This window comes from Melanerpes formicivorus, unplaced genomic scaffold (genome assembly GCF_026170545.1).
Source record: "Melanerpes formicivorus ecotype bairdi unplaced genomic scaffold, bMelFor1.0.p_v2 SCAF_22, whole genome shotgun sequence".
Classification (NCBI taxonomy): Eukaryota; Metazoa; Chordata; class Aves; order Piciformes; family Picidae; genus Melanerpes; species Melanerpes formicivorus.
Window position 1 is genome coordinate 890,896 of NW_027142374.1, and position 22,240 is coordinate 913,135.

Genomic DNA, 22,240 nt, shown 5'->3' on the forward strand with positions numbered 1-22,240 from the left:
ATGGGGAGGGCTGGAAGGAAGCCCTGTGAGGAGAGATTGAGGGAGCTGGGATTGTTTAGCCTGGAGAAGAGGAGGCTCAGGGAGACCTTATTGCTCTCTACAACTACCTGAAGGGAGGCTGTAGCCAGGTGGGGATTGGTCTCTTCTCCCAGGCAAGCAGCACCAGAACAAGAGGACACAGTCTCAAGCTGTGTGAGAGTTGTTAGCCATTGGAATGTGCTGCCCAGGGTGGTGGTATTGTCACCATCCCTGGAGGTGTTCAAGAGGGGATTGGACGTGGCACTTGGTGCTATGGTTTAGTAGTCATGAGGCGTTGGGTGACAGGTTGATGATCCTTGAGGTCTTTTCCAACCTTACTGATCCTATGAATCTCTGGATATAACCTAGTCCACCCCCCCTATAAAGCAGGGTCAGCCACAGCACGTTGCACAGGATCACAATATCCAGATGGTGAAAGTCTCTAGAGGAGACTGCGCCACCTCCCTCAGCAGCCTGTGCCACGGCTCTGGCACCCTTAAAATAGCTTTTGCTCAAGCGAAACCTCCTGTGTTCTAGTTTGTAGCCGTTGCCCCTTCTCCCATCACTGGGCACCACTGCAAAGAGCCCAGCCCCCTCCTCATGACCCCCACCCCTTAGCTATTTTCCAGCATTGAGAAGGTCCCCTCTAGGACTGCTCTTCTCCATGCTGAAGAGCCCCAGAACTCTCAGGTTAGTATTGTCCCATACACTGCAGGAGGAAGTACTTTCAGTGCTTCACACACCCCACCCCCACAAACACACATTATGCAAGGCCCTTGTAGACACAGCTCCCCTCCCACGGCAAGCGCAGAAGGGACCTCAAGCCTAGGTCCTCATGCCCGCGGTGATACAGAGCTGCAGGCTGAAGGATAGCGGCAAGGCCGCTGTGGAGCCGAGAGCAGAGCCACGGCCTTTGTCTCAGAGCCCCGACAGAACCCCTCCAGCCTGAGGCTGCGGCGCCACCACCGCAGGCCTCGGCCCGCCCAGAGGCGGAGGGGCAAGCACCACCCCTGCCGCGCGACCCCAGGCGCCCCAATCTCTCCAGGAAGGGACCCCTCCCTTCTTCCTTCCCATTGGCTCCGCGGCTGTCCACGTGATCAGCCAGCCCGCGGCTGACTGGCTGCGGAGCGCATAGGGGCGGGAAGGAGGAAACCCCCTCCCGCGGGCTGAGGGGGTCACTTCCGCTCCTGCGCGCCGTGGGGCTCTGGAAGGGTCCGTAGCCGCCTGAGGCGGAGGGCTGTGCGCGCTCCCGCCGCTCCTGGCTGCGCGTGCCCGCGCGCTCCCCAGCCCCGCTGCTGAGAACGGGGCGGGGCGAGCGGGCGCCTCAGGCGGCGGCGGCGGCGCGGCTGGTTAGGCCCGGTGTGGGTGTTTCCTTCCCCCCCACCGAGGCCCGCCGAACGGGGCCAGGATGAGCGGCGAGGACGGGAACGAGGAGTTCTACCGGCAGCTGCAGCTCCAGCAGCAGTACGACACCGAGCCCAAGGGCGAAGGAGAGGCTGACCCCTTCACCTATGTGGACCCGGCCGATGGAGCCGCTTACGAATGGGACCGGGAGAAGAAGGCCTGGTTCCCTAAGGTGGGTGCTGCCCGGGGGCGGCCGGGCCGCTCGGTGCTTCCTCGCCACCTTCTCGCTGTGAGCAGCGGCCTGCGGGCTCGGCAGCGGCCCTCGGGACGGGAGGCTGCCCCGCTGCCCGCGCACCGCCGTGGGACAGCCCCGCACTCGGGGCATGCCGAACTTTCCTTGAGGAAGGGCGGGAATGCAGAACAGTTGATGCTGTCTCTCTTTACCACGGAGGTGTCTCCCGTGTCTGGGTTCAGCTAGACAGATGTCTGTTGCATAGTTTCCGTGGTATTAAGACACTCTTCTTAGAGGTGCAGCTATGGCAGCAGGCGTTCTCTCCATCTGTTACCTTACTGCTGCTTTCTGCTCTTCCATTGTGAAGAGCTGTAGGTTGGCTTTTCTCTCAGGCTGTGAAGCTGTAGGTTGGAGAATCAGAACCGCTTTGCTTGGGAAAGCTCATCGAGTTCAACCATTCAGTAACTCTGCCAAGGCTGCTGCTAAACCGTGCCCCTCATCTCTGCCTCTTTGAAACAGCTCCAGGGATGGGGATTCGACTGCCTCCCTGAAGAACCTCTTCTAGTCTTTGAGAATCACTTCAGTCAAGAAGTTTCTTCTCATATCCAACCTAAACCTCCCCTCGTGTAATTTGAGGCCGTTTCGTCTTGTCTTGTCTTGTTATGTGGGAGACCAACACCCAGCTGGCTCCAGCCTCCTTTCAGGGAGTTGCAGAGAGTGAGAAAGTCTCCCCTCAGCCTCCTTTTACCCCAGGTCCCCCAGCTGCTCCTCACAAGACCGGTTCTCCAGACCCTTCACCAGCTTTGCTGCCTTGTGGCCCTGCCCCAGCACCTCGTTGTGACTTGTAGACTGCTTGGGCCCAGTAATTCAGAGTCGTGTTTGTGGTTCTTAAATCAGGACCTTGACATGTTTAGCTTAGCTGTGGTGACTTTTCTCTCTGTGTGCAGCAAAGTGAGATAGTCTGTTAAGAGGGCTGGGTGAAATGGAGCACTATATCCCCATTCTGTTCTTCTCTGGAAAAGGTACATAGAATCAATAAGGTTGGAAAAGACCTCAAGGATCATCAAGTCCACCCTGTCACCCAACACTTCATGACTACTAAACCATGGCTCCAAGTGCCACATCCAATCCCCTCTCGAACATCTCCAGGGATGGTGACTCCACCACCTCCCTGGGCATGTGTAAAGATACTTTGTTCCCGCTCCTTAGGTCTTGGAAATGCACTTGAGAATGAAATGTGTTGCCACAGAATGGGAATGTGTTGCAGTTTTTAATCTTCCTGTGTTTTTTGTTAAGTAGTAGAACTTAACTGGCAGTAGGAACAGGATCCCTCAAGGTGAGAGCAGGCATTCAATGTCTCGAGCCAGGCTGCAAGGGAAGCAGTAGTTTTGTTGCTGTTTAACACTGAATGAGGGCAGTTACTTAATTTAGAAGTGCTGAGACATTTTGCAGCATGTAGTTGATAAGCTAGTTCTTCCTTGTGACTCTGAATTCATTGCAGTTCAGAGAATCTGAGAATGAAGCTTGCAGTGCCAGGTTTATGTGTGTGTGTAAACCTAGTAAAGTGCCTGTGCAGCAGATGGCTTAAGGAGGGGTGAAAGCGTGTGAGCAAGCCAGGCTCTTGAGTGGAGCAGTGAAGAACTGAGTAGCCCTGGCTGCCTGTGGACTGCTGTATCCAGTAAGCACAGTGACTTTTAAAAGGGTTTTTTCATTCTTCACCCCTGGATCCTGCCCACCTTTCTCACTTCATCTTGTAAGTTTATCTCTTCTTGGGAGCACTGGTCTTTCCTAAATGCCTTTCTTATCTCTTATTTCTGCCTTGGCGGGTAGACAGTATTCAGGACAGTTTACTTAGGAACAGCAAAGGTCAATAATCAATATGATGTGTAGTAGAAGTCAGGAAAGAATCATTGTGAAGCACTCCAAGTCACAGAGCACCAAGCTAGAGTCATGCTGGGTACCAAGTTACTTCATTTTGCAGGTGGTTATTCAACAGAATGTTTTAGGATAACACTTTTAAGAGACTGAAGGAGGCAGAAGTTGTCATTCCATGAGCACTACTGAAATTTCTTCATCTCTGTTCTCTGACAAGGGATTCAAACATTCCAACTGGTCTGAAGTAATGATCATCTACAGAGTGTTTTGCACTTGCTCTTCTGCTCAGTGTCTGCTGAGCTTCTACCAAAACAGACTTCAAAGCAGTGCAGAATGCTATTAACTGTCAGCATTCCTCACAAAAACCTGGGAGCAGCCAAACGTTTACAGGTTTGGATTGGAAGAGACCTTTAAAGGTCATCTAAGTCCAAGCCTCCCACAGTGAGCAGAATCATCTTGAATGAAGTGTTTGCAGCTTCATATGCTATTTAATGCTTTTGCTCTCAATGCTAGTATATTGATGGATACCAGATTCTTGTAGTCCTTCTCAGACATAGCACAAAACTACTTGTTGAATTCATCTGCCTGCCTTCATGACTTCACAGAATCACCAAGGTTGGAAGAGACCTCAAAGATCATCAAGTCCAACCTGACTTGCTGGGGAAAAAAAACAGACCTTGAATGTCTTCTGGAAGCCTGGAGTATCTGTTCTTCTTTTGGTTAATCTATTCCTTTCCATGTCAGTGGCACCAGTAGTTAATTGCATGCAAGCAAGCCCTGCAGTATTGTATTTCTTTTCCTATAAGGTTAATTGCCCCAGGCTGTACAAGTGTGTGGGCATGGAGATAGAGCTGATCTCCTTCTGTGATGTTCTCCACCAGAATGGGATTGAAGCCCCAAGCAAGCAGCTCTGTGAGCAGGCATGGGATGACATAGGTTGTAATGAAAGCCTTCACACCTGTAGAAATTCCTTTATGCTTGCAAGCAATGCATTTTCAATTGAAGTAGTTGTATATATGGTGCTAGCATATTATGGGGGAGGAGGGGAAAGTCATTGATACAGACTGGCAATATTTGATAAGCTAATTTGCTAAGAATGAATTTACCTTCATAGGAGAATGTGGTTTACCCTCAAGTTGAAGAAATTATACTGCTGCAAGAAGGTGGCTGATTGGTGCAGGTTTAGTCACTAATCAGTAGGTTCTCTGATTAAAACAAATCCTAGTGGAAGTTTAAGAACCTCTTAATTGTCTGGATTTCAAGTGTGAAATCCAAGAACTTCCTGAGATTGCTAGTGTCAGAACACAGGAGTCTTCCTTGCTTCACTAAAGGTGGTAGCATTCTACTTTCCTCTTGAGGTTAGGTCACATTTTTAGGAGCAGCCACTTGCATTCCTGCTCAAGGTGTGCTGCAAATCTTGCTTGGTGTAGGAGCTTGCTTAGTGTAGTTCATGCTGAACTTTTATGTTCTAAGGAGCTCCACAGCATCTCACACGATTCTGACAGGGCTGTTGCTGCCCAAGGAGGTGGTGGAGTCACCATCACTGGAGGTGTTCAGGAGGAGACTTGATGAGGTGCTTGGTGGCATGGTTTAGTTGATTAGGTGGTGTTGGATGATAGGTTGGACTCAATCTTGAAGGTCTCTTCCAACCTGGTCCATGCTGTTCTAGGTCCATGCTGTTCTAGGTCCATGCTGTTCTAGGTCCATGCTGTTCTAGGTCCATTCTAACTGTCAGTTCTGCAGTTTTGACTTGGCATGATCAAAACTGAAAGAGTTAAAACCTGAAGCTTCAGATCACTGGGGAGTGTTGGAAGACAGCACTATTGTCACTGACAACCACTCTCTTAAAACAGCTTCATGAGGGTAAATTTTGCTCCCTTGTTAGTTGTGACCCAACTCCCAAACCACTACATGAGTACAGGTGAAGCAAGTGCAGGACAGGTCAAGAGGTAAAACTTTCAAAGGTTAAGGCTCAGGTTAGGGACTAAAGAAATTCAGAGTGCAAAACCAGCTATGATGTAGTTTCTCTTTGCATGTTATTGCTAGTGGCTAGTATTAACATTTATCTGGCTGGAAGTGCTGGGTGTGAGTTGTTTTGGTCTCTGAAAGATAAGACATGGGCCAATCTTAACATTTCATCCAAGTGCAGGCTCTCTCTCTCTAGAAAACAGCAAAGCTGATTATTTATCTATTAGTAGGATAGAGAGAGTACAGCATTTTAAACTGTCTTGAGACATGTCTCTATCCAAGTGCTTTATTTATTGCCTGTCAACACAGATCCATGTCAGCTCTGAAAATGCTTCTGTCAAAGGGCAGATGCCTCCAAATGTCAGTCATTCATCATCTGTGGATAAGTTGTTGGCTTTCCTTCAGTGTTGCACTTCAACAATATGTGCAGGAGTGCTTGGTTGCCATCATAGTATCAGTCAGGGTTGGAAGGGACCACAAGGATCATCTAGTTCCAACCCCCCTGCCATGGGCAGGGACACCCCACACTAGATCAGCCTGGCCAGAGCCTCATCCAGCCTGGGCTTAAGCACCTCCAGGGACGGGGCCTCGACCACCTCCCTGGACAACCCATTCCAGGGCTTCACCACTCTCATGGCAAAGAACCTCCTCCTCACCTCCAGCCTGAATCTCCCCACCTTCAGCTTCATTCCATTCCCCCTAGTCCTATCACTACCTGAGATCCTGAGAAGTCCTTCCCCAGCCTTCCTGTAGGCCCCCATCCTTCAGCAAGTCCAGTTTGCATGGGGAGCAGAAAGCTTTGCTTGGAAAAAAAGGCAGAGTATGGGAAATGTATAAAAGCTTCATGTGCTGTGTGGAATTCATAGGTTAGAGTGGTTCAGGTCATGCCCAAACATATTGTGCACATGGCTTGACAAAGATGATTTTAAACTACTTTTTAAAGTCCAGTTTGCATGGGGAGCAGAAAACTTTGCTTGGATAAAAAGGCAGAACTTGTGGAATGTATAAAAGCTTCATGTGCTGTGTGGAATTCATAGGTTAGAGTGGTTCAGGTCATGCCCAAACAGATTGTTCTTGTGCACAGGGCTTGACAAAGATGACTTTAAAACACTTTTAAGGTGCTGTTGTGTTCTGTCTTGCCAGATTGGAAAATGAGCATCATCTGACTGATGTGAAATTGCAAACCTGAATTTGTGCTGCTTTGAAACTTTGGGTTCATTTTCCTCATTCCTTTGCAGATAACAGAAGACTTCCTGGCAACTTATCAGGCCAACTATGGCTTCAATGCAGATGATACAAACAGTTCATCTGCTTCTGGCACAGCAACTGAAAGTAAGCAACCAGTAAGTTCTAAGACCTCTGGCACCCAGCCATCAGCAAATGAGAAAGGACCACAGCAAACAGATCCAAAACAAAAGCCTGAAAAACGGAAGCTTGAGCCAGGTAAGTGACAGAGGGCTTCCCCTCCCTGTAGGCTGCAGCCTGTCTAGTGCTGAGTGGAAACTGGCCATTGGTCAGGGTTAGCACGTGCAGCAAAGATGTGGATTGATTGCAAGCTTCCAGAATGTGGTTTGGTTTTTATTGGATGGTACTTCATCAGTCTCCTCCTAAGGTGGAGGGAAAAAAGAAGGCAAATTAAGGCATGTTCAGAGCTTTTCCCCTAAGCAAGCAAGAATTCTTAGCAGTCTGATGGAATGTGAACATTAGTGTATGCTCCCATGTTTAACATATTGGCATAACTGAATTAAAACTCTTGGTTTTAGGATGGTTTCATGTTGAAGAAGACAGAAACACAAATGTTTATGTGACTGGTAAGTAATTGCAGTTATTTATCTCCTTTCAACTAAAACTGGTTAAGAAAGAGAGACTCCTGTGTGTCTCACTGTCATCTATTCAGCCTGCCCTGTGCAAGCTGCTTAATGTTATGCTCCTGACTGCATAATGCCTTTGTGACCTTTAAATTGCAGATGTGGGAAAGTGATAGAAGAGACATCTTCCATGCTTTTGTCTTTTAAATGTGACATTCTCTGAGCTGTCGCAGCCAAGTCACTCCTGTGGGCTTTTGAAAGTAAGCTACAGCCCAGAAGAACACTTTCTGTGAGCTGTCAGAAGGGGCTGAGGGAGCTGGGGTTGCTTAACCTGGAGAAGAGGAGGCTCAGGGAAAACCTCATTGCTCTCTCCAACTACCTGAAGGGAGGTTGTAGCCAGGTGGGGGTTGGTCTCTTCTCCCAGGCAAGCAGCATCAGAACAAGAGGACACAGTCTCAAGCTGTGCCAGGGGAGGTTTAGGCTGGAGGTTAGGAAGAAATTCTTCCCAGCAAGAGAGACTGGCCATTGGAATATGCTGCCCAGGGAGGTGGAGGAGTCACCATCACTGGAGGTGTTTAGGAAGAGATTGGATGGGGTGCTTGGTGCCATGGTTTAGTTGATCAGATGGTGTTGGGTGATAGGTTGGACACAATGATCTCAAAGGTCTCTTCTGCCCTGCTCTTCTGCCCTGCTCTTCTGCCCTGCTCTTCTGCCCTGCTCTTCTGCCCTGCTCTTCTGCCCTGCTCGATAATGAGACCAAGTTTATAATAAGCCAGTGCATGGACTGTATGCATCATTTAATGTTTTCATCTTTAAAGTTTGATTTGATTTTAGAAATACATAATTAAATGATTGGGGAAGGAGGAGGAAACAATAAGGTCTAAAGACAAAATAGAGCTGGGAATAGAATAAGCAAGTCTTGGGGAAGCTCAAATGAAACTCTGCATTTATTATGGTGTTTATTTATGGTGTTCATGTTCATTAAGGCCTTGGGCAGCCTGGTCTAATGGAAGGTGTCCCTACCCATGATGGGGGTTGAAACTAGATGATCTTTAAGATCTTTTCACCCCAAACTATGATTTCTCTACCTGTTTTGGCTGTTGGGATGCAATCCTTATATGACAAACACAAAGGTACATTTGGTGGTTCTGAGCAGCCACAGAAATGCACACCCTTGAATCCTCAAAGATACCCATCCAGGCCAAACTATCATGGCACAGCCACAGAATTTAGTTGGTTTCCTTGTCCTCAGTTCACAGCTAAAACTCTCAGAACTCCATACTTTATCAGTAGGGTTTTTTGGGGGGTCAACTTTGTGGGTAGAGAAAACAGTTTCCTGTTTGTAGGTTGAGGCTATTTTAGTCTTCAATCACTAGAGGTGCAGTGGAACTGAAAACTTGGGCAGAATAGATGCTGTCACCTTAAGCCATTGTGTCCACTACAGTGTACATATCCTGTGTGGCACTAAAGCTGTAGGTATCACACAGTATCACAGTATTGCCAAGGTTGGAAGAGACCTTGAGGATCATCAAGTCCAACCTGTCACCACAGACCTCATGACTAGACCATGGCACCAAGTGCCACGTCCAATCCCCTCTTGAACACATCCAGGGATGGGGACTCCACCACCTCCCTGGGCAGCACATTCCAGTGACTAATGACTCTCTCAGTGAAGAACTTTCTCCTCACATCCAGCCTAAACTTCTCCTGGCACAGCTTGAGACTGTGTCCTCTTGTTCTGGTGCTGGTTGCCTGGGAGAGGACACCAACCCCTTCCTGGCTACAACCTCCCTTCAGGTAGTTGTAGAGGGCAATGAGATCACCTCTGAGCCTCCTCTTCTCCAGGCTAAGCAACCCCAGCTCCCTCAGCCTCTCCTCACAGGGCTGTGCTCCAGACCCCTCCCCAGCCTTGTTGCCCTTCTCTGGACACCTTCAAGTGTCTCAATGTCCTTCTTAAACTGAGGGGCCCAGAACTGGACACAGGACTCAAGGTGTGGCCTAACCAGTGCAGAGTACAGGGGCACAATGACTTCCCTGCTCCTGCTGGCCACACTGTTCCTGTTGTAGGCCAGGATGCCATTGGCCTTCTTGGCCTCCTGGGCACACTGCTGGCTCATGTTTAGGTGGCTGTCAATCAGCACCCCCAGGTCCCTCTCTGTTTGGGAGCTCTCCAGCCACTCTGACCCCAGCCTGTAGCTCTGCATGGGGTTACCATGACCAAAGTGCAGCCCCTGGCACTTGGACTTGTTGAATGCCATCCTGTTGGACTCTGCCCATCTGTCCAGTCGGTTGAGGTCCGAGGTCTGCAGGTTGGGGGGCACAAAGATGTTGCTGCATGTTCCACCTTTTAAAAAGGGAAAGGATTTTTGAAATCCTGAGAAGCAGTAATGTTTGAAAGGTAATACTGAAAACATTGATCCCAGGTGGGGGTAGTGGTTTCCTACAATGTATGCACAGTTGCATCCTGGACTTGGACACCTTTCATGTAAAGAAACACTGCTGGGGAGTGAGGGGGGTTGTTCTGATGAGGTTTAAAAAAAACCCAAGAAAATAAATCTGAACATAGCCAAGCCTTCTGTTTCCATTTATTTTGCAGGTTTGCCTCCAGACATCACAAAGGATGAGTTTGTCCAAGTCATGTCCAAGTGTGGCATCATAATGCGAGATCCCCAAACAGAAGAGCACAAAATCAAACTCTACAAAGACAAGGAAGGAAATCTGAAAGGGGATGGCCTCTGTTGCTACCTGAAGGTCAGTGGTGCCCTGAAATGCGGTCTTTCCTTCCTGTTCATGATACTTGGGGCAAGTATTCCACAATCATACTCCAAAAATGTGTCAGATATCTGAAGTATAACTTATAATGTAGGTGTCTGCTGTAAAAATGTATTGCAGAAAGATCTGGTTACTTGCTGGTGTACCTCATTCATTTCCTCTTACTCAGCCCCACTCACCCCCTTGAAATGTCCCTTACAGCTGCTGAACATGTCTCTACATGTTCCTGTCGTGGTTGCCAGTGGTTGCCAGTGGTTGTGGGGTGAAATGGGGATCCTCTTCCCATTTTACTTACGAGATATATCATCATGTGGCCAAAAATACATAGCTTGTGAGAGAGGAAGGAGCATACAGCACTCCTCTGTTTAAGCCCTTTCATTGAGAACTGGTTAGCTGCAGACCTGTTCTTGCATTCTCTATTGCTAGGGTTTTGCACTGCATCTGTTCCCATTTTGGCTTTGCAAAGGAGTTATATTGTTGGTCTTTAAAAGTTTCCTTCACTTGAAGGATAAGCACCAAGCATAATGGAAATATAAAGCTTTCTGTGGGGTTTGTGCTGCCTCTGTGCTTGGTGTAAAATGCTGTCATTTCTTTGCAGCTTTTAACCTAGCAGTTAGCCTTGCCTGAGCATGAGGAGAATTTAAGGGACTTTGGGAAGGTCTTTGGACATTAGGAAGAAGTTCTTGGCTATGAACAGGTTGCCCAAGAAGGCAGTGAAGGCCCAATCCCTGAAGACATTCAAGGTCAGGCTTGATGGGGCTCTAAGCAATCTGATCTGGTTGGGATTGTCCCTGCTCACTGCAGGGGGATTGGACTAGAAGACCTTAAAAGGTAACTTCCAACCATAGAATCATAGAATTGTTAGGGTTGGAAGGGACCTCAAGGATCAGCCAGTTCCCCTCCTCCTGCCATGGGCAGGGACACCTCACACTACAGCAGGTTGCTCACAGCCACATCCAGCCTGGCTGCAAACACCTCCAAGGATGAGGCTTCCAGCACCTCCCTGGGCAACCTGTGCCAGTCTCTCACCACCCTCATGGGGAGCAACTCCCTAACATCCAATCTCAATCTACTCATTGCTAGTTTTTTTTCTATTCCCTCTAGTCCTGTCGCTCCCTGGACACCCTAAAAAGTCCCTCCCCAATTTTCTTGTAGGCTCCCTTCAGATACTGGAAGGCCACAATTAGGTCTCCTTGGAGCCTTCTCTTCTCCAGACTGATATATTCTCTTAACCTGTACAAACTTAGGCTGCAGTACTATGTCCTTCACATGTTTCACTTGTGAATCCTTTGGCATGTTAGTACTTGCCAGTTAAAGCAACCTGCTGTAATTCTGCCAGAAGCACCAGGCAGTACTATACAGCTGCCTTGTAGCCTGGGCTGCTTCTGCAGTTTTAGTGGTTAGGGCTGTTCAGTGCACAGGAGTCAAGAGATTCTCCACTCTGAAGGACTTTGAGGAGAACACCACAAATTGCTGGAGAGCCTGAGCATCTTGTGCCCTTGCAAAAGTGATACAAGGTTTGGAGCAAATCAGCTTCCTGACATCTTTTTATTCTCCTTTTTAAGTTCATCAGCTTGCATGGCCTTTGCAGATGAGTTTCTGTGGCACATGAGTGAAATGTATGCAGTTGGTTTGGGGGGGAGCACTGATCTGCTGTGGCAGTGCTGAAGAAAGACTGGATTGTGACAAAACAGGCACTGAAAGAGAGCCAGCACTATGGTTTTCAGTGTCAGGGAACTGGTGCTTAGCACAGTAGTCTTAATTTAAGTGTTACTGGAACAATTTGCCTGTGCCATGTGTTTTAAAGCTTGCCCTCTGTTTTATCTTCAAATAGAGAGAATCAGTTCCCCTTGCCCTGAGACTTCTGGACGAGGCAGAAATCAGAGGCTATAAATTGCATGTTGAAGTTGCAAAGTTTCAGCTGAAGGGGGAGTATGATGCAAGCAAAAAGAAGAAGAAATGTAAAGACTACAAGAAGAAGTTATCTCAACAGCAGAAGTTTGTATTCTTTTATTTCAGTAAACTGTTGCTTGAACTCTTTAAGTGCTGTTAGGAGAGCTCTGCTTGCTTTCAGATGCCATGCTAAGGGTTAGGCAAAACTGAAGGATGATTTGATGCTGAAACAGGTTGAATGATACCCATTTGGAAGGGCCAGCTAGATAAAATGTTGACATGCTGAACTTCTTGTTGTGATGGGCTCATTAAAGTAATACAGAGGGAACTGAGATCTTTCAGATGCAGAAGAGAATGTTGCAGCTCTGGGGAGAGAAAAGACTCTTTGCTCAGTGTGCGAATGTGCAAATCCTATCACAATATCTGGGCTTGCCTTTGTAGGGTAAGAACACTCTGGCAGTCCATGTGTTGATACCAACCTTTACAAGTTGCTAAGGCCAAGAGATGCTAACTTCCATAGGGGATAAAATAGCTCTGTAGGTTCCCCCAGACATCTCTGTAGAATAGAATAGAATTAACCAGGTTGGAAAAGACCTTTGAGAGCATCAAGTCAAATCTATCACCCATCACCACCTACTGCAACTAAACCATGGCACCAAGTGCCTCATCCAGTCTCCTTAAACACCTCCAGTGATGGTGACTGCAGCACATTCCAATGGCCAATTACTCTTTCTGGGAAGAACTTTCTCCTCACCTCCAGCCTAAACCTCCCCTGGCACAGCTTGAGACTATGTCCTCTTATTCTGGTGCTGGTTGCTTGGGAGAAGAGACCAACCCCCACCTGGCTACAGCCTCCCTTCAGGTAGTTGTAGACAGCAAGAAGGTCTCCCCTGAGCCTCCTTTTCTCCAGGCTAAGCAACCCCAGCTCCCTCAGCCTCTCCTCATAGGGCTGTGCTCCAAACCCCTCCCCAGCTTTGTTGCCCTTCTCTGGACATGCTCCAGCAACTCAACATCTTTCCTAAACTGAGGGGCCCAGAACTGGACACAGGACTCAAGGTGTGGCCTAACTAGTGCTGAGCACAGGGCAGAATGACATCCCTGCTCCTGCTGGCCACACTGTTCCTGATGCAGGCCAGGATGCCACTGGCCTTCTTGGCCACCTGGCCACACTGCTGGCTTGTGTTCAGCTGCTGTCCACCAGGTCCCTTCCTGCCTGGCTCCTCTCCAGCAGAGTGCACAGCATATAGAGTATCCAGCCTTATCAACTGTGCTGAGACATGTCTCTAGCTAAGTGCATTATTTATTGCCATGCTTGAGGTAAAACCAGCTACATTTATCCCAGGGAGCAGGGGATCTTCTTGTCTGTCAGAAGAGAAATCGGGGAAAAGGGTGAACCGCCGGCATTGTTACTCTGTTTGGCAGCAACTGCTTCCTTGTGTCTGAGCTGCTGTTAGGCAGGGATTAAAACTTTTAAAGCTTGTGTTTATTTTTTTTTTCAGTGTTGAAGAGAATGCTTTGGGGTTGGTTTTTTTTTTCCAAACCAATTTGTATTCCCTCTGAGCATTTAAGTCCCTCAGAAGTGGTAAAAATGCTGCATCTTCTCAGGCGAATGACTTAGCTCTGGCTCAAAGTGCATGTTTTGGTTGGATGCCTTGCAAGAGATGCCCCATTAATGATTTTTCTCCCCAACAAATGCTTGTAGAAACTGAAGAGAGGCGCAGCAATATCATCTTACTGTTGCTTCATTTCATTAGACAGCTGGATTGGAGGCCTGAGAAGAAAGATGGAGCAACTCGGATGCGGCATGAGCGCATCGTTATTATCAGGAATATGTTCCACCCCAAGGACTTTGAGGTAGGAAGTTGCCACACCTGAAACTGAACAAGAGGCAACTCAGATTAAATGATGGGACATTTGAAACCTGGCAGATTCATAGAATCAGTAAGGTTGGAAAAGACCTCAGAGATCATCAAGTCCAACCTGTCACCCAACACCTCATGACTAATTAAACCATGGCACCAAGTGCTATGTCCAATTCTTTTTTGAACACCTCCAGGAATGGTGACTCCACCACCTCCCTGGGCTGCACATCCCAATGGCCAGTCTCTCTCTCTGGGAAGAATTTCTTCCTAACATCCAGCCCAAACCAGCTTGAGACTGTGTGCTCTTGTGTCACAGGTTGCCTGGGAGAAGAGACCAAGCATACTACCCTTTGGGTAGTTGTAGACAGCAGGAAGGTCTCCCCTGAGCCTCCTAGACAGCAAGAAGCTCTCCCCAGAGCCTCCTTTTCTCCAGGCTAAACATCCCCAGTTCCCTCAGCTGCTCCTCACAGGGCTGTGCTCCAGACCCCTCCCCAGCCTTGTTGCCCTTCTCTGGACACCTTCCAGCAACTCAACATCTTTCCTAAACTGAGGGGCCCAGAACTGGACACAGGACTCAAGGTGTGGCCTAACCAGTGCAGAGCACAGGGCACAATGACTTCCCTGCTCCTGCTGGCCACACTGTTCCTGATGCAGGCCAGGATGAAAGAGCCTGGAAAGAAATGTGTTCAAGAGGGGATTGGATGTGGCACATGGTGCCATGGTCTAGTAGTCATGAGGTCTTGGGTGGCAGATTGGACTTGGTGATCTTTGAGGTCTTTTCCAACCATGTTGATTCTATTCTATTCTTCTGATTCTTATTCTATTCTATTCTATTCTATCACCAAGTCCTACCAATAGCACAGCACTGCCCGGTCCACCACTGAGCCATGCCCCTCAGCATGGTCTGAACTTTGTGCCATAAGAATTTTAGCAAAATACTCAGCACAAATGAAGAAAGCCAAACTTACTGTTAGGAATGGGTTTTGTGTGTGGTTGGCAGGGGGGGTTTTGTTTTTCTTTGGGAATTTTTTATTTGGGTGTTTTGTGTTGGTTTTTATTGTGGGTTTGGTTGGTTGGGAGTCTTTGTTTTATTTGTTTCTTTGGGGGGGTGGCTGGGGGGGGTTGGGGGTTGTTGGTTGCTTTTTTCTCTGCCAAGCCTCCATGTGAAATTCATTTGTTTCTAAAAAGCAAGGAAAAAAAATGGGTAAGAGTGTGTTTTTGCAAAGTAGTCTTTTTCATAGGATCACAGAATGGTTTGCATGGGAGGGGGCCTTCAAGATCATCTAGTTACACTTCCCCTGCCATGGGCAGGGACACCTCCCACTAGCCCAAGTTGCTCAGAGCCCCATCCAGCCTGGCTTTGAACACCTCCAAGGAGGGGGCATCCATGACCTTCCAGGGCAACCTTTCCAGTGTCTCCCCACCCTCCCTCTAAAGAATTTCTTCCTTATCTCCAGTCTCAATCTCTCCCCTTCCAGCTCAAAGCCAGTCTTCATCCTGTCACTACAAGCCCTTGTCAAAAGTCCCTCCCTAGCTTTCCTGTAGCCACCTTCAGGTATTGGAAGCCTGCTCTAAGGTCTCCTTGGAGCCTTCTCTTCTCCACGCCGAACAGCCCTAACTCTCTCAGCCTGTCTCCATAGGGGAGGTGCTGCAGCCCTCTGATCATCACTGTGTAGAATAGAATAGGATAGAATTAACCAGGTTGGAAGAGACCTTTGAGATCATTGAGTCCAACCTATCACCCAACACCATCTGATCAACTAAACCATGGCACCAAGCACCCCATCCAGTCTCTTCCTAAACACCTCCAGTGATGGTGACTACCACCTCCCTGGGCAGCACATCCCAATGGCCAGTCTCTCTTGCTGGGAAGAATTTCTTCCTAACATCCAGCCTAAACCTCCCCTGGCACAGATTGAGACTGTGTCCTCTTGTTCTGGTGCTGCTTGCCTGGGAGAAGAGACCAGCCCCCACCTGGCCACTACCTCCCTTCAGGGAGTTGGAGAGAGCAAGAAGGTCTCCCCTGAGCCTCCTCTTCTCCAGGCTAAGCAACCCCAGCTCCCTCAGCCTCTCCTCACAGGGCTGTGCTCCAGACCCCTTCCCAGCTTTGTTGCCCTTCTCTGGACACCTTCAAGTGTCTCAATGTCCTTAAACTGAGGAGCCCAGAACTTTACACAGGACTCAAAGTCCTCCTCACAGGGCTGACAATACCCCTTATTGGGATGGCAAGAGAATAACTGTCTTAGGCTAGAGAAACCAGCAGAAAATAACCTTATTAATAAGCAGCATCTATGGAAGTCAAATAAGGGCTGTCTGCCGGTTTCCAAGTGGCTTTGCAAATGCAGTGTAACAACAAGGAAGTTAGGAGCTTTTAATAGATTGGCAGATGCATTCCTTTGATGGCTGAGCAAAAACAAAGCCAAGAGAATGAAGTGCTTCTGTTGAAGGTAACCTGTGTGATTGCTTGGCAGGAGGATCCCTTGGTGCTAAATGAGATCAGAGAAGATCTGCGGACGGAGTGTGAAAAGTTTGGTCAAGTAAAGAAGGTTCTCATATTTGATGTAAGTATGGTTTCTTTTTTTCATGTTGAGTTAGTAGAAGTGATGTGATGTGTAAATGTGCAAAATGGTTAGGTTTCTTCAAACAGAAGTGGAGCATTTACTTGGGTTGGCGTTTGTTTCGTTGGGCTGTTCAGGGAGAGGAGATGGCTAGATGGCTCCAGGGAGACCTTAAAGCAGCCTTCTAGCACCTGAGGGGCACCTACTACCTTGTAGTGATAGGGCAAGAGGGAATGGATTGAAACCTGAGGGCAGGTTTAGACTGGATATTAGTCCCTGGAGGTGTTCAAGAGGGCAGGTTTAGACTGCATATTAGTCCCTGGAGGTGTTCAAGACTGGATATTGGTCCCTGGACGTGGCACTTGGTGCCCTGGTTTAGTAGTCATGAGGTCTTGGGTGACAGGCTGGACTTGATGAACTTTGAGGCCTTTTCCAACCTTACTCATTCCATGATGATTAGGAAGAAATTCTTAAGAGTGAGGGTGGTGAGACACTGGAACAGGCTGCCCAGTGAGGTCATGATTGCCCCCTCCCTGGAGGTGTTCAAGGACGAGCTGGCTGAGGCCTCGAGCAACCTGGACTAGTGGAAGGTGTCCCTGGTCTTTGGAGCTGGATGATCTTTAAGATCCTCTCCAAGCCAAACCATTCTATGAAAAGTGATTTAATCTTTCAGCATCTCAAAGTCAGCTGGGTTTGGAAATTGATTTCTAAGCACCCATCTAAGTAGATGCAAACCTGTAAGTAGAGCAAACCTGACTCTTCCCAGCCAGTTGGGGACATGTCACGAGTCTGGAAGTTTGTGAATATATTGACTTGTAAATATATTAACTTGTAGCTTCAGTAGCTGAAATCCTGGCTTGATTTCAGTGTTCTGTCTAGCAACATAACAGCGTGGCTAAACCTGCACATTGAATTTTTCAGACACCACTGTCTGTGGTCAGGGTGGAGCTAGATCCTGACTGAGTGTTTTTGTAACACAGTCCAAAAGATGTACAGGCAGTAAGGAACCTGGGGATACTGGTTGACAGCCAGCTGAACATGAGCCAGCAGTGTGCCCAGGGGGCCAAGAAGGCCAATGGCATCCTGGCCTGCATCAGAAATAGTGTGGCCAGCAGGAGCAGGGAAGTTATTCTGCCCTGTGCTCTGGTTAGGCCACACCTTGAGTCCTGTGTCCAGTTCTGGGCTCCTCAATTAAAGAGGGATACTGGGACACTTTGATGTGTCCAGAGAAGGGCAGTGAGGCTGGGGAAGGGTCTGGAGCACAGCTCTGTGAGGAGGCTGAGGGAGCTGGGGTTGCTTAGCCTGGAGAAGAGGAGGCTCAGGGGAGACCTTCTTGCTCTCTACAACTACCTGAAGGGAGGTTGTAGCCAGGTGGGGTTTGGTCTCTTCTCCCAGGCAAGCAGCAGCAGAACAAGAGGACACAGTCTGAAGCTGTGCCAGGGGAAGTTTAGGCTGGAGGTGAGGAGAAAGCTCTTCCCAGAAAGAGTAATTGGCCTTTGGAATGTGCTGCCCAGGGAGGTGGTGGAGTCCCTGTCCCCAGAGGTGTTCAAGAGGGGATTGGATGTGGCCCTTGGAGCCGTGGTTTCGTTAGTGATGAAGTGTTGGAGTTGGTGATCTCTGAGGTCTTTTCCAACCTGTATGAGATGCAGTGTTCAGCTAACTGCTGCTGTCTCTCCCGCAGCGCCACCCCGACGGCGTGGCTTCTGTGTCCTTCAAAGAGCCAACAGAAGCTGATGTCTGCAAGCTGACCCTCAACGGGAGGTGGTTTGGTGGCCGGCAGCTCAGTGCTGAAACATGGGATGGTGTAACAGATTACCAGGTAACCTGCCCTGCGCCTCTTTTAATGCTTTACATAATCTTTCTTCCAAACTGCAGTTCTGTTTTGATTTGTGAAGTGCCTGCTGTTCTCCTCCCCTTTCCCTGCCCACCCCTCCTCAGAAACTGCTGGAATGTCTCCAATAAATGATCTTTAATTACTCAAGAAAAATGTAAAGGACCTCTTTGAAGTTAAATATGCTTCTGTGTCCAGTTTTAGGCTCCCCAGCTCAAGAGAGACAGGGATCTGCTGGAGAGAGTCCAACAGAGAGCCACAAGGATGATTAGGGGACTTGAGCATCTCTCCTGTGAAGGGAGACTGAGAGCCCTGGGGCTGTTTAGTCTGGAGAAGAGAAGGCTGAGAGGGGATCTGATCAATGTCTATCAATGCCTGAGGGGTGGGTGTCAAATGGAGGGGGCCAAGCTCTTCTGGGTGGTGCACAGTAATAAGAAAGGGAGCAATGAATACAAAAATTGAACATAGAAGGTTTCACCTCAACATGAGGAGAAAGTTCAGTGAGGGTGATGGGGCACTGGAACAGGCTTCCCAGAGAGGTTGTGGAGTCTCCTTCCCTGGAGACTTTCAAGACCCATCTGGATGCATTCCTGTGTGGACTACCCTGCTTTTGGCACTGGATCTCTGGAGGTCCTTTCTAACATTCTGTGAGTTTGTGATGTTGGAGATGGCAGCTGGGAGGATTAGCCACTGGCTGTAGAGACCATTCATGCATAGTCAGCAGGGCCTGTTGAATCTTGAGCTGTAGTACAGTACAAATGTGTCATTTTATCTGAATACAAGCCTGACTTTGTAATGATGTGCACAAACCTATCCTTAACAGGTGGAGGAGACTGCAAGAGAAAGGGAAGAAAGGCTGAAGGTGTGGGGGTCATTTCTAGAGGATCCTAATGCAAAGGAGCAGCAAACTGCATCTGATTCTGATTCCACAACAAGCAACAAGCCTGAAGGCGGACAGCCCTCAAAAGGGAACAGCACATCTAAGGAGGATGGAAATGATGAAGCCCATAAGAGGGAGAATAATGGTGAGGGCATTAATGAAGATGGTGCTCCATCTACAGACAGCAGCCTTGCAGGCAGTGATGGTGAAGCAGACACATAACAGCTTCAATGCTTGATGGGAGCATGGAGTTGAGGGCGATGTTTAAGTTGAGTCGATCCCGTGCTTTAGGGTGACTGCCGACACTATTCACATGAAAATCTGCATAGTAGAGTTTCATCCACTGTGTGCTTTGAAGTTTCCATTAAAAGCAGTTATTTAATGAGGTTCTAAAAGTCTGTATTAATTGGGCTGTTCAGGTAAAGTAACTCAAGTTGCCAAGAATGCAGTAAAAACTTCATCAGGCTTCTTCTGTTCTAACTATGCTTGTCAGTGTTCCCTTCTGTAAGTGTGAAATGCCTTCCGAGCCTTCAGTTGATGTGACTGTATGTAACTTAATGCAAAGCTATGACAAAAGATGTGTGAATTTTGCTGTTCATTTTCCTGTGCTTCTTGGAACTCAGTATCTCATCCTTAACAATTACTCTGGGCCTGAGTACTTTAGGTTTGTGTTACGGAACAGATGCTGTGGTACCCGCAGGGTGGAACGCGTCGGATACGTTGCCGTGTGTTGAGCAGCAAATGCTAAGAGCAGTACCAAGTCACAAAGAGGTGGAAAGCAAACACCATTGCCAGAGCCATGGTAAGGCAAAGTGAGGGGAGATGGGTTAGTAAGTCACAGCATTTCATAAGTCACCATTTTTCTTTCCCTCTTTAGACCTGTTGAGGCTGGGATGAATGTCGAGGAGAGCAGCAGTGCACGAGCACACACGTTGCAGGCCATAAGGGGATCAGGCTGATCCTAAGCTCTCATGGTCTGTATGCTGTAGGTAGACCAAGCAGGGGTTTGATTGATGTGTTGGCTTTGTTTAGGTTTTGCTTTAGTTTAGTGTGAAAGTTTTCATTTGACTTTGTTAGAATGATGAGTGAGTTCTCTGCAGCCTTTTAGTTTAGCCTTACTTGCTCTTCTAAGTGGGGAGGACCCCCCCATATTTCATACAGTTTAAAGGCTTTTGGCAACTTGAACTACATTTGGTGGGCAAAAAAAATTAGGACACTTGAAAATATGCTCACAACTTATCTTTGGGGGGGTGTGTGTGTTTGTTTTAATAGAAGTAGTAAATATTAAGGCCTCTTAGAAATGTTTCCAAAAGCAAGGGTTTAGAAGACATTCTGCCTTGAGGTATTTTAATCTGTGAGACAGGCTTTCCAAAAGAACTTGTGAGGGACCTCTTTTGGGCCTAGCCATGAATTCAGAATCCCATTGTTGTGATGCCTAAAGGATAGAAGGATGTGGATTCAGGCACTGAAGACCTAAAATGTTGCTGCTCCATTCCTGGCACACTGTTCATCTGGATAATTCCTAGTGCACATTTGTGAAGGAGGATCTTGTGAATGTTTCTAATTCATATTGGATTGCAAGACACCATAGATGCTGATTCTTGTCTTTCCAGCCTGAAGTGTTCAGAATACTCTGAAGATTGGTATTTTTCAACCTGTGTGCTCGGAGATGACTTTAGCTGTTTTGTCCGGGGGGGGGTGGGGTGTGGGTGTGTGTGTTACTCTTGAGTTTGGTTTGTGTGGTGTTGGGATTGGGGTTTTTTTTTGGGTTTGAGATCTGTAATGTAATCTGCCTGGGTAGCTCTGCCAACCAGAACATCTTGAGTTAACCCCTCACCACTGTGGTCATGAGTGACCTCTTCTTGTGACAGAGGTGCCACTTGGATTCTGGATGTCAGAAGTCTGGGAGCTCATTCCAAGCTGCTGTGAGGAATTGCCAGTTTGGAGTTGCATCCCACAGAAGAGCTGCAACTCCCTCCAGCTAAGACAGACCATTTGCTCATCTTTACAAGTGTGTGAGTTGCATGTTGCAGCTGGTGGAGCAGTCCAGGGCATCTGAAGCACTGCCTGGTTCGTGGCTGCACGCAGCGGTGCGTTCAGGTTACATCTCCTGAGCTGTGTTGGTTCTGCCTTGGTTATTTTTATTGCTGATAGGCACTACAGACCTTTGAGGGTTGGAAGTGTTTGCATATGGAGAGTGTCATTTAGTGTGGTGGGTGTTGTGCTCTTCCTTTTTTTTTCCCCCCTTCCAGCTTCTAGACTCCAGGCTTTAGCTCTGATAAACTTAACTGTGTTCTGTTAGCTTTTCCTTTTGAGAGAGCCTAGGCATAGAACACTTCACACAGTTTGACAGTGGAATTGCAGCTGATCTGGGGAAACCATGGGCAAGTGTATAAATATTGTACAGTTCTCTGAAGCCTTATCATGGTATCAAGATAGGGGAAAAATAAGGTTAGTGTTTGGGGGGGATGGGGAAAAAGGGACTTTGGAAAGAATAAAGACTCATGTGCAGTAACCTTCCTCTCTCCAGTCGATGTACAAAGCTGACAGGCTCGCTTCAAAAGTCAAAGCTGATGTTTAGTCCTTTCAACCTCTTCCTTCTGGACTTCCCACTGAAGCAGAGCACTGTCAAAGGCTGAGACCAAATGCTTTCCTGGCTTTCCTATTCACCAGGATCCTGAGGCAAATAAAAGCTGGTTTTCCCTGCAAACCTGGTGTGCTGGAGTGTGGCATTGCACTCAAACCGAGCCTTCTCCTTCTCTCTACCTCTCCCTCCTCCCCTAGCAAAATGTAAAAACCAAATAAAAAATACCAATAAATCTATTTTTGTAAACTATTGGTGGAGTTCTGGAGGCACTGAGAGTAGCCTGTGGTGAAGTTCAAAAGCAGCTGGGACTTTCCTCTCAGCAGCTCAGCGCTGAGACTGAAGTACTCTGTTTGCATTTGTAAGGTTGATGCCCATTTTGGTTTTACATACATTAACCTGAACCATCAAATGAATTTAGTGAAGTTGAAGTTACTGTTTCAGAGTATCAGTGTGAAACTCCTGGAGTAAAGAGCAGTGATGTTCAATACCCACTTTTTAACAGGGGCAGGTGGACAGGCTCCCTTGCTTTTTAAACCTGCGTTTCCTTCTGACCCAACAGTGTTGTAAAGAAATGGGTTAGAGTTAAAAGCCCACAGCACTTGGTTGTTTCAT

The 22,240-nt window shown here is 47.9% G+C and overlaps 1 protein-coding gene across 1 annotated transcript; it reads left to right on the plus strand.

Moving 5' to 3' along the window:
* The first annotated feature begins 1,204 nt into the window (after positions 1 to 1,204).
* Positions 1,205 to 21,751, plus strand: HTATSF1 (HIV-1 Tat specific factor 1). The gene is made up of 9 exons (XM_068151785.1): positions 1,205 to 1,594; positions 6,676 to 6,880; positions 7,201 to 7,248; positions 9,842 to 9,996; positions 11,852 to 12,015; positions 13,665 to 13,764; positions 16,244 to 16,333; positions 18,012 to 18,149; positions 18,985 to 21,751. Exons 1-9 carry the CDS (start codon positions 1,427 to 1,429, stop codon positions 19,261 to 19,263), a joined length of 1,347 nt encoding a protein of 448 aa, XP_068007886.1. The 5' UTR covers positions 1,205 to 1,426; the 3' UTR covers positions 19,264 to 21,751.
* Positions 21,752 to 22,240: the final 489 nt, after the last annotated feature.